At 39.8% G+C, this 20324-nt stretch overlaps 1 protein-coding gene and 1 long non-coding RNA gene across 2 annotated transcripts; both read right to left on the minus strand.

Moving 5' to 3' along the window:
• Positions 1-4967: 4967 nt before the first annotated feature.
• On the minus strand, positions 4968-5326 carry LOC120543138. The gene is made up of 2 exons (XR_005636295.1): positions 5237-5326; positions 4968-5140 (listed from the first exon to the last, which is right to left on the minus strand). It is a non-coding gene; the product is annotated as an uncharacterized LOC120543138 (long non-coding RNA).
• Positions 5327-5385: 59 nt separating this feature from the next.
• Positions 5386-6609, minus strand: LOC120543137 (zona pellucida sperm-binding protein 2-like). Its single transcript, XM_039776020.1, has 6 exons — positions 6506-6609; positions 6347-6435; positions 6123-6250; positions 5865-6054; positions 5640-5781; positions 5386-5514 (listed from the first exon to the last, which is right to left on the minus strand). Exons 1-6 carry the CDS (start codon positions 6545-6547, stop codon positions 5401-5403), a joined length of 705 nt encoding a protein of 234 aa, XP_039631954.1. The 5' UTR covers positions 6548-6609; the 3' UTR covers positions 5386-5400.
• Positions 6610-20324: the final 13715 nt, after the last annotated feature.

Genomic DNA, 20324 nt, shown 5'->3' on the forward strand with positions numbered 1-20324 from the left:
GATACCAGATCCATCATCAGAAAGTGGAAGGTTCATCACAACAGCCAGACTTACCAGCTCAGGCCAACCCTCAAAATTTAAAACCAAACCATCACATTCAGAAATCTGTAATGCTTTTTGGCTGAAATTGGAGTGAAGATGCAGGGGTCCACAATTTCAAGAGCTCTCCATAAAACAGGCTTCAACACGAGGGTAACACGAAAGAAGCCATTCCTTAAGGTCCGCATAAAAGCACGTATGGCACTTACTATACAGCATGAGAAAGACCCAGTTAAAGATGTGGGAGAAGATTTATGGTCAAAGGAGACTAAAATACACTGCTCACAAAAATTAAAGGAACACTTTAAAGAAACACATTAGATACATCAGATCTCAATATGAAGTTGGATATCTATACAAATAACGACAGGGCAATGTCTTAGGAACAAAAGGATGCCAAGTCTTTTAATGGAAATAAACGTTTTCTGCCTACAGAGGGCTCAATTGTGTAAACACCCTAAAATCAGAGTGAAATGAAGATGTGGCAGGCTAGTCCATTTTTTCAAAAACTTAATTTCTGCTACTTAAAATGCTTTTCAGTATCTTGTATGGCTCAAACGAGCTTCTATGCATGCTTGACAACATCGGGGCATGCTCCTAATGAGACGACGGATGGTGTCTTGTGGCATTTCGTCCCAGATCTGTATGAGGGCATCCCTGAGCTGTTGTACAGTCTGAGGAGCAACCTGGCGGCGCCTAATGGACCGAAACAATGTCCCACAGATGTTCTATTGGGTTTAAGTCAGGGGATCGTGAAGGCCATTCAATTGTTTCAATTCCTTCATCCTCCAGGTACTGCCTGCATACTCTTGCCACATGAGGCCGGGCATTGTTGTGCATTAGGAGGAAACCAGGACCTACTGCACCAGCGTAGGGTCTGACAATGGGTCCAAGGATTTCATCCTGATACCTAATGGCAGTCAAGGTGTCTTTGTCTAGCTCGTAGAAGTCTGTGCGTCCCTCCATGGATATGCCTCCCCAGACCATCAAAGACCCACCATCAAACTGGTCATGCCGAATGATGTTACAGACAGCATAACATTCTCCATGGCTTCTGCAGACCCTTCAGCGTCTGTCACATGTGCTCAGGGTGAACCTGCTCACATCTGTGAAAAACACAGGGTGCCATTGGTGGACCTGACAATTCTGGTATTCTATGGTAAATGCCGATCGCGCTCCACTGCGCTGGGTTGTGAGCACAGGGCCCACTAGAGGACGTTGGGCCCTCAGGCCACCCTCAAGAAGTCTGTTTCTGATTGTTTGGTCAGAGACATTCACACCAGTGGCCTGCTGGAGGTCATTTTGTAGAGCTCTGGAAATGCTCATCCTGTTTGTCCTTGTCCAAAGGAGCAGATACCAGTCCTGCTGATAGGTTAAGGACCTTCTATGGTCCTGTCCAGCTCTCCTAGACTAACTGCCTGTCTCCTGGAATCTCCTCCATGCCCTTGAGACAGTGCTGGGAGACACTGCAAACCTTCTGGCAATGACACACATTGATGTGCCATCCTGGAGAAGTTGGATTTCCTGTGCAACCTCTGTAGGGTCCAGGTTTCTCCTCATGTTACCAGTAGTTACACTGACCAGAGCGAAATGCAAAACTAGTGAAAAAAAACAGTCAGAAAAGAGGAGGAGGGAAAAATGTCAGTGGCTTCCACCTGTTAAACCATTCCTCTTTTAGGGGTCATCTCATTGTTGCCCCTCTAGTGCACCGGTTGTTAATTTCATTAACAGCAAAGCAGCTGAAACTGATTAACAACTATGGCGTTATTTCAGTGCCACTATTCTGAGCGCAAGTAAAAAAAGATTGCAAGTGCAAGTGTTGCATTTTGAGGAGAAATTTATTTTGAGCGTACAAAAGCTGAATTTGAGTGAACAAAATTCATTGCTGCGTGCAAAAAATGTATTTCAGTGTTTGCGCTTATCCATATACACACACACACACACACATGTGTGTGTGTATATGGATAAGCGCAAACACTGAAATACATTTTTTGCACGCAGCAATGAATTTTGTTCACTCAAATTCAGCTTTTGTACGCTCAAAATGCAACACTTGCACTCTTTTTTTACTTGCGCTCAATATTTTTTTACGTGTGCTCAGAATAGTGGCACTGAAATAATGCCATAAACAACCCCCTGTGCTACTTAACTGACCAAATCAATATCCCAGAAGTTTCATTGACTTGATGCTATACTCTGATTAAAAAGTGTTCCTTTAATTTTTTTTGAGCAATATAGAATGTTTGGGTTACATTTCAAAGAGTTGTGTAGGGCGTAAAACCAATACTGCCCATGCCTCAAGAAACACCATACCTATGCTGTAGTATGGTAGTGGCAGCATTAGGCGCTGCAACCGGGAATCTTGTCAGAGTTGAAAGAACAATGGCTGGACATAAATACCACACATTGCAGGAGAACTTGTTCTAGTCTGCTATGAACCTGTGGTTCAGGAGAAGAGTCCTCTTTCAAGAAGATGAGGGCACAAAGTGACACTGGAATGGCTCAGAAACAGAATGGTGGATGTTTTGGAATGACCAAGTCAAAGCCCAGATCTTAACCCCATTGAGAATCTGTTCCCAGAATTGGCAGATCCTGTAAGTTGATGGGATGGTATCACCAGCCAGCAGTTTTCAAATAGTGGCACAATGGGAAAGAATCCCTCCTGATCAACATGCAAAACTTGATCATACTTCCCCTAAACGAATAAAGACGACAACTCAGTGCAGCAAAATGGCTCTCAATCTATGAATGTGTACGGCTTGAATACTTCGGCAAACACTAACTTGAGTTTTCTTCTACAGTTAATTTTTTTTTTTGGAAAATTATAGCCCAAGAGTTCACATTAAAAAACACTGAACAAAAAGTTTTTGGTCATGTAGAAAATTGAGGATTAAATGGGATTGAATACTTTTACCCATCCCTGTTCACTCCATACTGAAATCACAGGCTTCCACCTACATTTAAAAAAAAAAGCATTGCACAGCTGTTTAACCCTATATGCCATCTTCTTAGAAGCAGTTTGCCCAACTAGATTTGGATTTATTACAATATAATTGTATTTTGGTGCCAAATCATTCCAACAAACTTGAAATTTACTTGACAGTTTTCAATGCAGCTACAAGTGTAAAGCAGACTTACTGAATTAGTCTGAAGTGCAACTTTCTGGACTCAAATCCCAACTATAAAAATTGAGGCATTTCATATTCCCAGATTTTAGCCAAGAGGAACACCAAAAAAAAATTCCCTTAACTCTTTGAGGGCTGAATATTTTTTCCAAAAAAGTTTTTTGAAAAGCGCACAATGCACTAGTTTCACACAAAACATAAAACAGCTGTTGCTACATGCTGTGTTTGCTGTTTGGCATCTCTTGCAGCAGTGGCTGTACAGAGGTGGCTTAATGACCAGCAAGAATGCATGGCTCGCTGGGTAACTCTGCATCACTCTGCGACTGCCACCGTAGCCCACCTGTTGTGCGAAGACAATCTGGTTTGTACCTCTCGTCATCACAAGTGGTGGTCCTCCAAGGCGAATGCTGCTGTAAGTGTATCATGTACGTGTTCTGCACCACAATCAGCTGGGGACCAATAGGCTGATGCTGGTACCTCACTTTCATTTGATATACAGATCACATGCATCAAACTCAGACTTCGAAAAGTCAGAGTGCGATTCAGTGATAATAAGTAAAATGTCCATGGAGTATTTTGCTTTGCACATATTTAGTCTCACCAGATGTTTGATTCCCTGCATGTACATGAGAAGTGAAGAGCAAAGTCAAACAAAGCTACACAAAACTTTCCTTCAAGCAAAGAGAGAGTTGAACTAAAAAGGGCGAGTTGTCTCACAATTTACAGCCGATTACCATCCTCTACCCCTGAATTTCAACAAAAGTCAACATCAGCCCTAAGAGTTAAACTGCACACAGCTTCCACACCTGATGCAGCAAGAATGGGAAAGGGTGCTTTATAAATACAACTAGCTAAATACAAGCTGTTCCTAGCTAGCTCAGCCATGAAATTCCAGAATACAAGAAGAAATGTGAAACTGTTTAAGTACATTCAATAGGAGTATGCAAACTGTGCTTCCTCTGAAGGAACAGGCTGATATAGCAGGCTATTATCCCTCTACTGAATAGGGTCAAGAATATTTTAAAGTGCATTTCTCACACCATTGGCTCCAACAGACCTCCCCAAACCACCCCCTCCCCCTTACCCTGTAGTTAGGATATAGCAGGTTGGATTTCTCACACCCCAAAACTGCTTAGCTTGGATTTAAAAACACTAAGCCCAGTAGGTACACTTTTTTTTAAAAAAAAAAAAAGCCCCACACCGATATTTATCATTTCCTAAAAAGAACATGACTATTAGTAATAGCTGTTGGGGCTTGTGGTATAGTACCATTAAAAAAAAAAAAAAACAAAAAAACAAAAACTGAAATAGCTAAATTTGAACTTTTAACTGTAGCTAATTTAGTTAGTTTTTTTTTTTTTTTTAATTCCTAACTTTTTTTTTTGCTATTTAAAAAAGTTACTTTCCAATAGACTGTGTACATTAAATGGAAGGCTGATGCTGCTCACCCACAGCATTAAGTGGCACGTTCAACATATGCCTTCTCCCAAAAAACTGTGGGAATACCCTTTGCATAAAACTAGCAGTCAAAGCTAGTTAGTTAAATTTGCGGAGTCCAAAATGGCAAAAAAAAAACCCACAAAAAAACACCCCAACACACCCACAACATCAAGCACTACTCCATTTCAACTCATTCCAGGAGATGCCAACATTCAGTTAAGCACATACATCCAGATAACTAAGGTGCCACTCCAGTCCTAAAATGTATTTGAGTGACTGACAAAAGTGGTGCAGTTTAACTAGTGTAAAACTAAGTCTAGGTCAATGCTACTTCAAAGATCAAAGACCAGCCCCAAAACTGTATACAGTAGAAAATTTTTATTTGGTAAACTTATTCCTTTGAAATCCAGATGCAAAACATGCAAAAGCTAAGGTAGCCACCATAAGGACCACTCCAACCACCAGGAGAGTTGTCCAAAGAGGCTGGCCAGTCTGCACCTTCAGTTGCTTTGAAGAGGAGTCTGTAGTGATTATACCTGAACAGGAGAGCATTTATATAAGTCACAATGAAACGGGAATGTTGTTCAAATAAAGGCAGGCAGGTCTGGCACTCAAAGCATTCTTCCTCTTACCACCTTTGGAGATGCTTTTCTTCATTACAGCTACAGGACCTGGCAAACTGCTCACCACTTCACCCAGAATAGCATGATCCTGCTCTCCAGAAAAGCCTGCACAATATTAGGAGGGGTTATCAAGACAAGCAAAATGTGCTGGACCGCCATAGTTGCTGAACACATTATGAATTACTTCTCCTGAAGCGCAGGGGTTGTGTATCTGGGCAGATGCTAGCACAGGCTGTAGAGTCTGGGTTGGCAATACCACAGATCAACGCACTGCAGTGGAAATAGACCTAAAAACCAAGCAGTATTCTATTTTAAAATCAACTTTGTGGATTAGGACCCTTGTTTCCCAATCTTGTTTCTGCAAGAACTGCCAAAGTAGTACTGCTACAAAGCCCCGAAACACCATCCTCACCACACTACTCAAGGCAGCTCCACTGGATACAAAGGCAAAAGCCTTTACATCAAACCTCTTGTAGTGGCTGGGGAACTGGATTCCAGTGAAGTCGGACATGAGGTGCATCACTGTTGGGTAGTCATCTCCTCCATATGCACAGCTACAAAAGATACAGTAGTTTACTAAAAATACCATTTCCCCCCGCCCCCTAAAAGCAAAGGCTAGCTAGCAGGGTTCTTCTACCCAGCAGCAATGACTGTCCAACGGGGTAGAGAGCTTGGATTGGGAGAGGCAGTGGCCCAGCAGTTCTCCAGTACAAGCTCAATGTTAGGGTCTTGTCTGTTCAGGACTTGCACCTCCAGATAGATGGGATCCCTCAGGTATTTCACAACTGGGTAGTCCTGGTCTCTATAGGGTATCTGAAACATTTCATCTAGAGAGAAGGAAAGTCATTTGGGGGTGTGAAATTTTGAAGACTATTCCAAAAAGGCAGCAGCATACCTGGATATGCCCGGAGGACTACAGTGAGATTTCCTTGGTTTATAGCAGGGGCAGGTGGTGCATTGGTCAGAACAGTCAAAGACAGGTTCCTGTCCGCACTGTCATCATAGTAGCACAGCACTGTCAAGCTACATTTGGGAGGGCAGGGAAGGAGAAGTTAGTGAATCTCAGGCACTGTATAATGCAAAACAGATGTTGGGCTCTACCAAAAAAAGTGTACTTGCATGAATTCGCTGTCCCTAGTAATTATGCCCAGCTCAGTTTGTGGCATCACACGCACCTCATTCTCATAAACAAGGCGGCCACCCAGCATCTAGAAAAGTAGACCAAAAGCCACAAGCTACCTACCATTCTAAGCAAGACCATTTTCAAACACACCTTACCTTAGTGGTGGTACCACAGCTTGTCAAAGGAAAGCTATACATCAGCCCAGTAGGCAGAGACCACAGAGGGCTGGCAGGAAGGATCCAGCAACTGTGCAGAAGTCAAGTTCAAGGCCGGCTGTGTGGCATTACTATTCACTTCAAAGGACATCAATCCATTCTGGCAGAGGGATGCTGTATATATTAAATACAGGAGAAAATGACTCAAAGCTAATCAGACATTCAGGATTTATGCTCAATGATGCCACACCTACCAATAGGTATTTCGCTCTCCAGCCTTCATCCCCAAACTCACATTTAGCCCATCCCAAAAGGCCCAGATAGTTCTAGATTATAGTTAGCCTAGCAAGGATGGCCCAACTTACCTACGGTTTGACCTTTGCGCTGACAGGGACAAGTTGGGTTGAACATCATGTCCACCTTAATACTTTTGTAAGAGAATGTAATCGAGGTGGTTGGCAAAATCCGCATCATCCCCCCTGGACAGGGCTAGGCAAAGACCCAAGCATCATTAAATTTAGGGGTTGGATTTAATCTGCTGGGTGGCTCTACTCAGAGGCAGACAATCTTAAAACCAAAAAAAAAAAAAAAAAAAAAAAGAAGTTACCTTGTTCAACATCAAAGGATGGCTAAATGGTACAGCTATTCTCACAAAAGTGGACACTACTAGAAGGCTGATGGAAGTAGGTGCAGGGCGGGAAGTGTACACTTGACTGCCAATTTTCACTTTTTGGAATTTTAAGTTCTGTGTGGGAAGGATTATGTTCATTCCAGATTGGCTACAGGTTATTGCTCCTAGAAGAGAAAAAGGGACATGGTTCATTTAAACCTCTCATATGCTTGGGTCAATGACTTTGCTAAATGCTTACTGTAGTGTACAACAGGGTACAAACAAGCCCTGCATGTGCATAAGGCTGCAGTACTAATAACCAACACCTTGGTTCTTTCACTACTACCTCCGAGTGGGAAAACCTCAGATTTGAGGTGCCAAATTAAGTACTGTAAAGGCATTGGGGCTGCTACATGGTTTAGCTTGTATGTAAATTACCACTTTGAATCAGTTTCCTGTAGTGTGGAAGATGTTAGCAGCCAATATTCTAGAAAACCATTCTTAGATGCTACTATGAAAAGAGGGTCCAACAGGATGCCATGACAAACCCAGATTGGAATTCTGCTCCAGAGTGAATCGGTAAAGGTAGTTCACTTACTAGGCACACAGACTAGCAGAAAGCTTAATGTAATCCTCCCAACTGGATAAGAGTACCCTAGGGAAAAATCTGCCAAGTACAGAGTCTGGCCTCCTGGTACACTCTAAGGGAGAAAGCAAAGAAAATTTCAGGCAAAACAGCGAAGGGGGTGGGGACAGGGACAGCATCTTACCAGACGTTACTCATCTACATTTGCTACAAAAACATATGCAAGTAGTTTGGGGTCTTATCCAACCAAACTCCTCCACCCCCTTCCAAAGCCACCTACCGCCAGCTTCTGAACTCCTTTTGCAGTAAAGCGGACCCTTGCCAACACAAAGCTGTTGACATTGTAAAATGTATAGCCATTGGCCTGAGCTTCTTTCATATCCATCCGAATGCCTTTGGGACCTTTAACTTGAACATACCATGAGCCACCTCCCTAACAGGGGAAGATGGACAAGTCAGATGCTAAATTAGGATTCAGAGGCACAAGATGGTATCCAGAGAATACATACCACACTATCAAAGCTTGGTATGACCTGGACTGTTCGGGCCTGTAACAGATTGAAAGTTCAAAAAAAAAAAAATAAAAAAAAAAATATATATATAATTCACACCAAAAAAAAGCCACTGGTTTTTAAGCTTTACCTCCATGTAATCCAGTGTACAATTTGTAGCCCCTGAAAGAAATGCTGTCTGTGGTGGATTCAGCTTGAGGCTGTGAGCAGCCAACTTTGAAGGTGCGGGAGACAGCCTGGGAGAGACTGCTGGAGTAGTAGTCCACCTGCACATCTAGGATATAAGCACCACCCTGCGGAAGACAGGCACCTCTTCATTAAAAACTGGCTATTGGAACAGGTAAATCAAGGAACAGGGCCTAGGTTGTGTGTGGTGGTTTCTTTACCACTAACTGGGATCACTGGTGGGGTGGGGCAGACTGCTTTGTTTCGACAGGTTCTGCTTAAAAATTACAATAACGACATTGTGATCTTCCTTGAACCCTGGGATCAATTGTACTTAATGCATTTGGCTATCACTATGCTTTATACAAACTTAAGAGAAAGAGCTGCAATTTCATTTTCAGAACTCCTACATTCAGTCCTATTTGAGTTATGCAAAACTTACTTTATACTGAACCCCACACGAGTCAAAACCAGCCTTCAGCAAGTACACTGGGGTCAGCTGCTGAGTGTACTTGCATTCTTTCAGAGCTGCATCATCTAATAAAAGGCTGCTTTTGGTATTCAAATCTGCAAGTCAGATGCCCAGTTTAGAGGAACCATTTTATGAATGTATGGAGTTGCTTCAGTACCGAGTTTATACACCTCACCAATTACATATACCCGCCGGTCAGAGTCCAACACAGCATCTGGTGGCATCTCCAGGGTCATGGAATTAGAGGAGCAAACAACATGACCTAAAAAAAAAAACAAAAAAACCACACACATGTTACAACATTTTTGGGGTCAGGAACAAGGTTTGCTACTTGTGGACAGGTCTAGGTACTTTCTATCCCCAATTTCAAATGTGGTTGGGACAGCCTTTGAATTTTGCAGCTTGCACTATTACCCCACCAACAGCTGGAGATCAGAAACCAAGGAGTTTTAAACTTTATTGCCAGCAACATAGAATTAAACACCACAATATGCAATACATGAAACTATGTACTTTTGGTAGTTACTAGGAAATTTTTTTTGGTATTGCATCCATATACCATCTTTACTGTATAGGCTGTGACCAACCAAAAAAAAAAAAAATTCCAGTTCCATCCAGTATTAGATAAATTGTATATAATTTACAAAGTAGCAAATTTCCATTCTCAATTCAATATAAAGAGATTAAAATCAGAAACCAGTAAATCATTTCTTTCCTACAGTAACCACTATGGTTAAAGTCTAGTAGTTTTTGCCTTTAGTAACTAACATCTCATACATCTCTCTTCTGGTTCGTTCTGCTTCCCCTCAAAACCAGTACCGCCCACACGTAGCCGACACGGCATTTCTCAATTCCTATTCGGCCTCTTCCAAACCCTTCCCCACGCTACTGGCGGCTCCGCTTCAAAACGGTCCCGCCCACATGCAACTGACACAGGCATTTCTCGATTAGCATTTGCTTCCATGGCTGCACAGATAACCTCCTGGCTACAGACCATACTGTTTTAAAATACACAGAAATTTATCACTAACTCTCTCCACTATATGCCAACACTTATACAACTGTCCATATCCCGGAGAGGGAGGTTTGACACAGCGCAAGCTACTGTAGTACGCTTACAAGAAAGCAAACTCTGCATGCAGCGAAAAATTTACTTCTCCAGCTAGATTCCGTGCTCAGAACCATCAACCCCTTCGCTAAACCATACAAACGCATGCATAAAAATCACTCAGTCCAATCCAAAAGCAACTGCACGAATGATTTTTAAGGAAAACCCTAGGCAGATTTATGACTATACAATGCCCTGACACGTCACACCGATGTTGCAGAGATTTTTGTCAGAGAAGGGACATTTGCATCTATCCCAGAGGTAACAACAACATTTATTTATATAGCACATTTTCATACAAACAGTAGCTCAAAGTGCTTTACATAATATAGAAAAATAAGAGACACAATAAGAAAAAATAAATCAACATTAACATCGAATTAGAGTAAGGTCCAATGGCCAGGGGGGACAAAAAAAACAAACTCCAGACAGCTGGAGAAAAAAAAAAAAAAATCTTTAGGGATTCCAGACCATGAACTCCTGTAAACAGATTTCCACACTCAATATGAATTGCGATCCTATGGTTTACCCACTTTTATTCCCTTATGGAGACATTGGCTGGCACAAACATTTAGAACATGTTCCCGATAAAAGAACCGCCAACCAAATCAGGCTTACTCAATGCCAATTTTACACATACAGATTATCAATGAGTAATACATTTAGTATTTTGCACTCCAGCAGCAAACTATTCCAACAGTACGTCGTAGACGCGCATGTTAAAACAGGGCACGCGTCTCAACTATCTCAGATTACATCAACAAGATCTGTGCATGGAACAATACAAAGGACGATAAGATGCACTGCAAGCAAAGGCTGAAAACGTACACGTAAGCAAAATCATATTACCATTCACATTTCCAGGAAGTCCAAGATGCATGAAACTATCAGGATGCCATAGCACATAAATTCGGAAAGCCCGATTTATCTATCACTTTTACACGTAGTCCTGCTTGGCCAGAAATTCTACATGCACTGTCGGATACCCAAAGACCAGAGCACAGACCTGATATTGTAGCAAGAGTCTTTTGGATTAAAGCTGCAGGAATTACTTAGAGACATTCTACATCTTTTTGGGGTCGTTCTCTTATATTTACATAATCGAATTTCAGAAGCGTGGCCTTCCTCATGCCCACATGCCGTTTACTCTTCCCAATAATTCTGAAATAAGAACCAGAAAGAAAGAATTCTTGATTTCTGAATTCCTTTCTCACCGTTTTCCATTCTTATTTTTATACCGCCGTATGCTACAGCAGGTGTCAGCTAGCTTCCCTGTTGGCAATAACTGAAAAACATTTGCCTGGGTGAGTGTAGTCTTTGATTACATTTCCTGACCCTGATGTCTAGAGGACCTCTGGAGTTTCAGGTCTACAGTGTTTCCTGCAGTATGTTGTTCAGAGAAAGATGCATCAACGTACCGTTTTTTGGTGAAAACTCTTTAACAGACATTGCTTGTGACCAACACCTTTTAACAGTTTACCGATTTTATAAATCAAAATATATACTATGCGATATACACGTGCACAGACTTAAATCGGTGGTAGTTTGGGGGATGTGGTCAAAAGTTACAGGCTATAACATGCATATAGTAATCCAGCAAAAATAATCAATATACCAATCCACAAACAAGCATTAAATATTTTTTATATAATTCAAATGTGCTGCTGAAATCAGACACGTGCAGTTTAAGTTTATATTTTTATTCAAAGCATAAGCACCTCTCAAATAGGCATATGTGAAAACTTGTCAAAACTAAAATCCCATCCTCAGTTTGAGCACCATAAAGTACTTGGATTGTACTCATCACATTTGCTTATTCTCCTACAATGCTAAAAATTCTCTCCATTGCTAGAAAAAAAAACGATATTCTACATTTGCAAATAGTATTTGCATACATTAGTGATAGAGGGGAATCGTGGGTAAATACAAGAAATAACTTCAATTTGAATGTATTAGGCTAGTCTAGTTCATAGCCTAAATATAAAAAAATGAATTACCATTACCACTACACACACACACAACCCTTGGGGACCCCATAATTGATAACTGATCTCATTTAGTTAGGTGGTCTTTTTTCTCTTATGCATTTAGAAAGACACAGTAGTTTGATTTTTAAATTAAGACATTTACACATTTTTGTTTGCTATAGCTTTACATTCTTTGCTAATCCCCAAACTTCCCACCTTTTCTGATTAGTCTGCTCCCTTTGTTGTATCCCAATTGTGAAAAAACAAGCAAAGCAGACTGGACGGCAAACACTAAATGATGAAAGGCTGCAACTGCTCCGGTATCAGACTCACTAGTCAGTCAATAATGGAAAGGCAGAACGAAAATTAAAAAATAAAAGCCACATACATTTTATTAAGCAGGTATAACATACATACTTTGGTGTCCACTAATAAATTATACTAAAGACACCAAGTGGGAAATAACCACTCAGTTAGGCTAGAGGTCCAAATAAAAAAAGAAGCTGTTAGGAACCAAAAAAACATGCAGCTCCAGGGGGTCCCCAGGACCGATTTTGGGAAGCACTGTTGACTACCGTACACCAACGATGGAGTTGGTTTATGCGTTGTAGCAGTTGCAGGTTAATCGTTTTTACCCCGGACACAAATTCAACACTTTACAGAAATGTGAGATTAAAAATAAAATGAATTTTTTCCCACAGCTCAAACGTGTCATTGTTCCGAGAGCCACATTCTACAGTGACGTTTCCATTAAAATCTATTCGGCCATCGTGTGGCACGATAACTTGAAGCCAGTACTCTGCTACTATTAATTTTACAAGGTCACATTTGTGTGATGAATTGTTATTCGCTTTGCAGAATCAATATAAGGAAAATGCAAGTTAGGTCAGAAAAGTTTTCCGTGCACGCGAGCGCGTCTCCAAATCTAACTATGCGGCCGTGTATCCCAAAAGGTGAACTTCGATTAGAGGCTGGTTACGAAGGGGAAGAATAATAAATAAAGGGCACAAAATAATGCAACGGGACATCAAAACACAAGGAAGGCATACAAAATCCCATTTGAAATGCATCTTCTAGGTCTTCCACTCACGAGAATATTACACTCGACACTTCACCTTTTCTTTCACGTCAATAATACCTCGACTTTTCTTCCATCTGCAGAGTCTCGCATGCTCTGCTGTCACATTCACCGTATTTAGCCAGCCTCGCATAGTTTAGACTTATCGACTAGGTAGGAGAATATCAACGCGCCGATCACACGCAACAAGCATTCATTTGTTTTGGGGCGCGAGCTCGGTCCGCGGTGCTGCGGCAAGTATAAACGAGGAAGCATTAAGTGTGGGCCGAGGCGATCATTTTGTTCTAGTACAAGAACTGACGTTTACCTTCCTCCGCACGACACCCGAACAGTGCCAGCAGCGTTGTTATCACGCAAAGAAGCTGTCTCCTACAGAAGACCAAGAGAAAATACATTAGCATTGTTGACGCGCAATGCGCACCTCACTGCTCTTCCACCTGCACGTACCCCATTGTCCGCCTGTAGGTTTTGCCTACTGCACTCGAGGCCGCCAATTTATTAGGCGGCCAATCAGCGATTCGCTCGACCGCCCGCGCAGCACCAGTGCTCCTTTTTTACCCGCCCATTTTACTTCGTGGTTGTCCCGTCATTTAACTCGTTCGAATCGGATTTTCATGGAGAAGAAAAGTTATTCACTATACCGGCCTTGTTAATGGTACAAGTTTGGAATCCTTCGTAAGCATGCTGACTCGGGTGCTGTTTACCCACGGCTGCTGTTTTCTTTGGGTTCTTTGCTTTGTCGCCGTGTTCTTTTGATCTCTGGATGGATGACCTCCAGGTCGTTTTTGAGCTTTTCACACGGCGTCAAGAATTGTGATCGAACACGACTTTAAGAATTGTGATCGAGTGTGCTCGAGTCTCCAAAGAGCAATAAGGTCCGCTTGCGGGATTCTCCTGGTACCCAGCATCATTTGGATCTACAGCGGTAAGAGCTCAGAAGAAAATGTCAAGTAATGAAATTTGGAATAGCAAAGTGGCAGAAGTCTAGTTGCTCTGGTTTATCAATACTTAAGCTCAGTTGTGCCTTAACCAGTAACATTAGTCACAGGGGTGTTGTATTTAATGGCGCCTTTCACAAAAACGTCTGTTACAAAGGGCTTTTGGAAGCCTACAAGAAGAGCAGTCTGCAATTTTAGAAAGCACCCAAAGTTGGTCTGTAAAACAATTTATAAAGCATGTGAATAAAATTAAGGAACCTTAATTGAATGTAGTTGTATGGATGATTATGGTGTTTATTAACATTATGGCGTAGCATTGTCACAACAATGGACCAGATTTTAAATATACCTTTAAAATGGCCTGTAAATGACATCCATCCATTTTATAACTGGCTCACCATTGGTGAGTGGTTCTAAATGTTCCACACTGCAAAGGCTATACCAATCAATACGTTATAGCCAAATTAAGCCATTATTGCAGATCTATCTATCTATCTATCTATCTATCTATCTATCTATCTATCTATCTATCTATCTATCTATCTATCTATCTATCTATCTATTATATAGCACCTTTCCTATCTATCTATCTATCTATCTATCTATCTATCTATCTATCTATCTATCTATCTATCTATTATATAGCACCTTTCCTATCTATCTATCTATTATATAGCATCTTTCATATCTATCTATCTATCTATCTATACTAATAAAAGGCAAAGCCCTCACTCACTCACTCACTCACTCACTCACTCACTCACTGACTCATCACTAATTCTCCAACTTCCCGTGTGGGTGGAAGGCTGAAATTTGGCAGGTTCATTCCTTACAGCTTCCTTACAAAAGTTGGGCAGGTTTTATATCGAAATTCTACGCGTAATGGTCATAAATGGAAGCTGTTTTTCTCCATTTACTGTAATGGAGATGAGCTTGAACGCCGTGGGGGCGGAGTTTCGTGTGACATCATCACGCCTCCTACGTAATCACGCAGTACGTAGAAAATCAGGAAGACCTCCAAAAAGCGCTGAAGAAAACATGCATTATATAATTGAGAAGGCAGCGAAACAATAAGAAGCGAGCGAGTGACATATACAACTATATTGATGAGTTCTGCTACTTCGGAAACAAAGCACGATGTAAACCTACACTTTAAGTTCATAGACAAGCTGCCGCTGGCGTTTGTAATTTAGTGCCTGCCCATATAAGGCCGTCCGTCAGCGGCAATCCAATAGCAAACTCCACTAAATATTCACGGGTGAAGGACTGTGCTTATGCAGAGGAAGATGAGATGGTCAGGGTGGTGTTTGGCACAAACTCGGCGAAACTGCGAGAGAAAGTTTTAAGTGCCAGGACTAAGGTAACATTAAATACAGCCATGGGCATAGCAGGAGATGGCACCAGCACAACTGGGGAACTTCGCTGCATGTACACCGAGCGGCTCACGTGAACTGACGCAGTGCACAGATAAAAGGCAACAGTTCCAAAGAGCGCTGAACAAAAACCGAATTACACAATTGAAAAGGCAGCAAAAAATATGAAGCGTCTGATACATACAAGCATATTCATAAATGCTGCTACTGTGGAAACAAAGCACACGGTGGAAAAAGTCAATGTCCGCTAAAGGAAGACAGTGTAAAAAACCCGTGCATGCAGTGTGTCAGGTCTCAGATAAAGAAGAAGACGAGCTGTTTATTGATGCAGTAAGAAACGAATCGATGAATGAAACCTGTCATCTTTACAACGATTGACAAACACGGAATGTAACTTGAACACAACACATCCTACAAATACAAACCTGATTGAAAGAAATAATGATAATCAAATCCTTGATGACAGCAACACTCAGTAACACTCACAAAACAAATACTGTATATTGACAGTCATGTTACGTTATTTTTAAAATGTTCCCTTTTCTTTTTCATAACTTCTACTTCTCCACTCGATACGCGGGTATATATTTAAATGTATATATATACCCTGATCTACAGTACATACTATCGCCTGGCCAAGCCACACGCTGTGGCACAATTGTAGAGTCTTCGCCTCTAATGCCGATATTCGAGGTTCGATTCCCGAGAGGGGATGCACTAAGTATGTGCGCGCGCTACCGATTCATTTTACCTTCGCATCTTCTTGGTTTGGGACGTATGAAAAAATATTCGGTTAACGCAGAATCATGTTACGTTATTTTTAAAATGTTTCCTTTATTAGCACAAGCACAGCTGAGAAGCTTCGATGCATGTCCTCCATAACGCGTTAAAAAAATAACGCATTTAATCACACTTTCAATTCCAAGCAAACGGGAACTTTTGTCAATGCATGATTTCCTGGTACATCCATTACACTGATGCACACATCACAGCTACAAAAATGTTAGAGTCGGAATAAAGCGCGTTCCTACGACTGATCATTTCGACTTCCGGCGAAGCCTTGATAAAAGCATGGTTTTGTGCACACTGAAAAGCAAGCAAAATTAGATGCATTACAGAAAGCAGACTTTGTGGCTCTTACTGGGGATCATTGGACTTCCGTGACCGTTAGTAATTCTAATTACATCTAATTACAAAATGTTCAATGATCACACTGTTTTAGCCTAATGTACAAAATAATTTTGGCTAATGTTACTCAGAGTTTAAAGATTAAGTTGGTCAAATTACCTTTTATGTTTCTGACTTATTTTTTTAAGAAGAAAAACTGTACTTTATGTTGAAATTTTGGTTATTATTATTTAAAGACAATACTATTCTGAAAATGTACTTAAAGTACTTAAACTACCACTTTATTTTTAAGTCTGCCCAATTTTAACCAGGGATGATATTTTGGTTTCTGTTTTGAATTCAAATGCAGTTTAAAGGCTTTTTTTCAGAAATTAAAACAGCTTCAGTTTACAATATTCATGTCCATGTCTATTATTTGATTCTGTCGCCCACTAAAACCGTTTTAAATAAAAAAAAAAACATTTGCGATTTGGGGCAAATTTACGTGTGCGATTACATACGATTAATCAAGATTAATTCTTACACAGCCTCTAATTAATTGGATTAATTTTTTAATCGAGACCCACCCTAATATATATATATGTGGATATATATATATGTAGATTTGTATATATAAATGTGTATATACAGTATATATGTAGATATGTATATGTGTATATACAGTATGTATATATATGTGTGTGTGTATATATACAGTATGTATATATATGTATGTTTGTATATGTGTATATATATATATATAACTGTGTATATATATGTGTATAGATGTGTATATATATATATATTTTATATATATATATGTTTGTATATGTGTCAGTGTGTGTGTGTGTATATATATATATATATATATATATGCCAGCAACACTCATGACAATGACAAAACAATTACATTGTCAATCATGTTACGTTATTATTAAAATGTTTCCTTTTCTTTTTACTTCTCCGCTGCCAATCACAGGTATTTTGCTATATATATATATAAATAGATAGATATGACAACAACACTCAATATCAATGACAAAACAATTACATTAACAATCATCTTACGTTATTTTTAAAATGTTTGCTTTTCTTTTTCATAACTTCTTTAACACACTACTTCTCCGCTGCGAAGCGCGGGTATTTTGCTAGTCTATCGATAAAGTTAAAATCAGTCCTAGTAATCTGATTAATATGTGATTTAAAGTTTAGTCAGAGTCCGTGATTACAACTATATCCTTTACTTCTGCCTTGTGTTTTAATACTAAGCGACGAGTTCATTACGACTCATAAGAAGTACGTTCAATTTTTAGACCTCTAATTGTGCATTCAAATCATTTTTACTTACTGCATGTAATACTTCACATTTACTGAAATTAAATTTCATTTACCATAAATTTTCCCAAGCCTGCATGCTGTCCAAGTCCGTCTCTAATGATTTAATGGATTCTAGATTTTCTGCCAATACACCTAGCTTGGTATTATCTGCAAACTTCACCAGCTAGTTGATTGTGCTCCTATCCAAATCATTTACATATATATTAAAATAGCAGTGACCCCTGAGGGAGCACCATTCTACACATCAACCAACTCTGATAAGGTTTCTCGCCCTACCACCCTCTGCTTCTTATGTTTTAGCCTATCCTGCACCCATCTACACAATACTCTGAACTCTGCTTCTTTAAGTTTAATGCTCAGTCCCTTATGTGGCACCTCATCAAATGCTTTCAGAATATCAAATTAATTAACATCATATGCATCACTCTAATCCCATCCTTTTGCTGCTTCCTCATAGTACTCCAACATATTAGTAAAACATGACCTCTGTTTTCTGAACTCATGCTGACTGCTCAGTAAAACTCCTGTTCTTGCCACGTGTTGCTCAATCTTTTCCTTAATAATTCCTTCCATTAATTTACCTATAATACACATTAAGCTTTCTGGTCTTTAGTTACTTAGGATCTGCACAATTATACTTTTTATATAATATGATCATATTTTCTACTTTCCATTCCTTGGGAATTTCCCCAGTGCACATTGACTTTATAAAATTATGCGTCAAGGGTTTATATCTGCACTTACTAACCTCCTCAAGCACTTGAGTATAAATGCTATCTGGTCCTCGTGAGTTGTTCAGTTTTTGCGTATTTAATCTGAGCAGTACTGTATCATCAATTATCAAATCACAATTTGTATCACAATTTACAAATCCCTCAGTACCTCCTTAGTAGTTCCTGTTATTACTGGGATTTATCCACTTATTAACATGTGAAAACTTCAGAAAAATGCACGTTGAGGGCATTTACTACTTCACTGCCTGTATATTTTAATTCCCTGTTCTCTCCTTCCAGTTTATGCACAAGTCACTTTGTCTATCATGTCAAAAGAAGAGTTATCCCATTGATCTGTGGATCTTGCATTTAATGGGTCTCTGTGTAGTTGTATTAGTTAAAGTATTGGCATATTACCTATTTAAATACTATGTTGCATGGTTTTTGTCAATTTGTACATACTCTTATCTTATTGGTCTATGCATACACTGTAAGCCCTGCACTTTGTTATTTCATCTCTATGTGTACTTTTATATGGTCGAGGTAACAATAAAGGTTAATTTGAATTTGACTTAATGTTATATTTACAAATCACAGAGCATGTAACATTAGATTTATCAAACATTAAATCTATTTAGTCATGTATTAGATCTTTCTCTAGGGGGCAGCAGTTAACCAGTAATTTTGGTTCATGTAAATCAAAGTTATTGAATATACAGTCTACGTTTTGGAATGGCTTTTTAATCAGAATCTAAAACTTGCATTCTTAGTAATTACTCGTGAGTTGGGTGGCACGGTGGAAGTGTTGCTGCCACACAGTAGGAAGACCAGGGTTCACATCCCAGGTGCTCTCTGCATTGAGTTTGCATTTTCTCCCCATGTCAACAACCAGTTGCTACCATTGCTTTGTCCCAAACATTATTTTGCCCTGAAATGGGGGTTACCCATTTTTGTCATTTTTACAGGGTGTGACCAAAATATATTCATATCCCCTTAAATGAAAGTCTGTAATGTGCACTTTAATCACATCTGACTTGTTTGATTTGTAATTTTAAACTATAGAGAAGAGGGGTATGTCAAGGAAAAAAATGTGCCTTTGTCTCCAACATTATGGAGGGCTCTGTATATTCTGCCTTTAAAAGCTGTGAGAAATATTTCTATTTTAAAAGTTTTCAATTTGAATGATGTAGTTTAGAAGCTTCCGAAAATCAAAACATTGAATGTGCATTTCAAAGATGCAAGTCAGCGCATGATGTTGGAATCCGTTTTCCTGATTTTTCACATATTGTATCGGGTATTTGATTAGATTACATTAGGTAAACTTTATTAAAAAAATAAACTGAGATACATACAGTGGTGTGAAAAACTATTTGCCCCTTCCTGATTTCTTATTCTTTTGCATGTTTGTCACTCAAAATGTTTCTGATCATCAAACACATTTAACCATTAGTCAAATATAACACAAGTAAACACAAAATGCAGTTTTTAAATGATGTTTTTTATTATTTAGGGAGAAAAAAAAATCCAAACCTACATGGCCCTGTGTGAAAAAGTAATTGCCCCCTGAACCTAATAACTGGTTGGGCCACCCTTAGCAGCAATAACTGCAATCAAGCGTTTGCGATAACTTGCAATGAGTCTTTTACAGCACCCTGGAGGAATTTTGGCCCACTCATCTTTGCAGAATTGTTGTAATTCAGCTTTATTTGAGGGTTTTCTAGCATGAACCGCCTTTTTAAGGTCATGCCATAGCATCTCAATTGGATTCAGGTCAGGACTTTGACTAGGCCACTCCAAAGTCTTCATTTTGTTTTTCTTCAGCCATTCAGAGGTGGATTTGCTGGTGTGTTTT

Source organism: Polypterus senegalus, chromosome 13, assembly GCF_016835505.1.
Source record: "Polypterus senegalus isolate Bchr_013 chromosome 13, ASM1683550v1, whole genome shotgun sequence".
NCBI classification, from domain to species: domain Eukaryota; kingdom Metazoa; phylum Chordata; class Cladistia; order Polypteriformes; family Polypteridae; genus Polypterus; species Polypterus senegalus.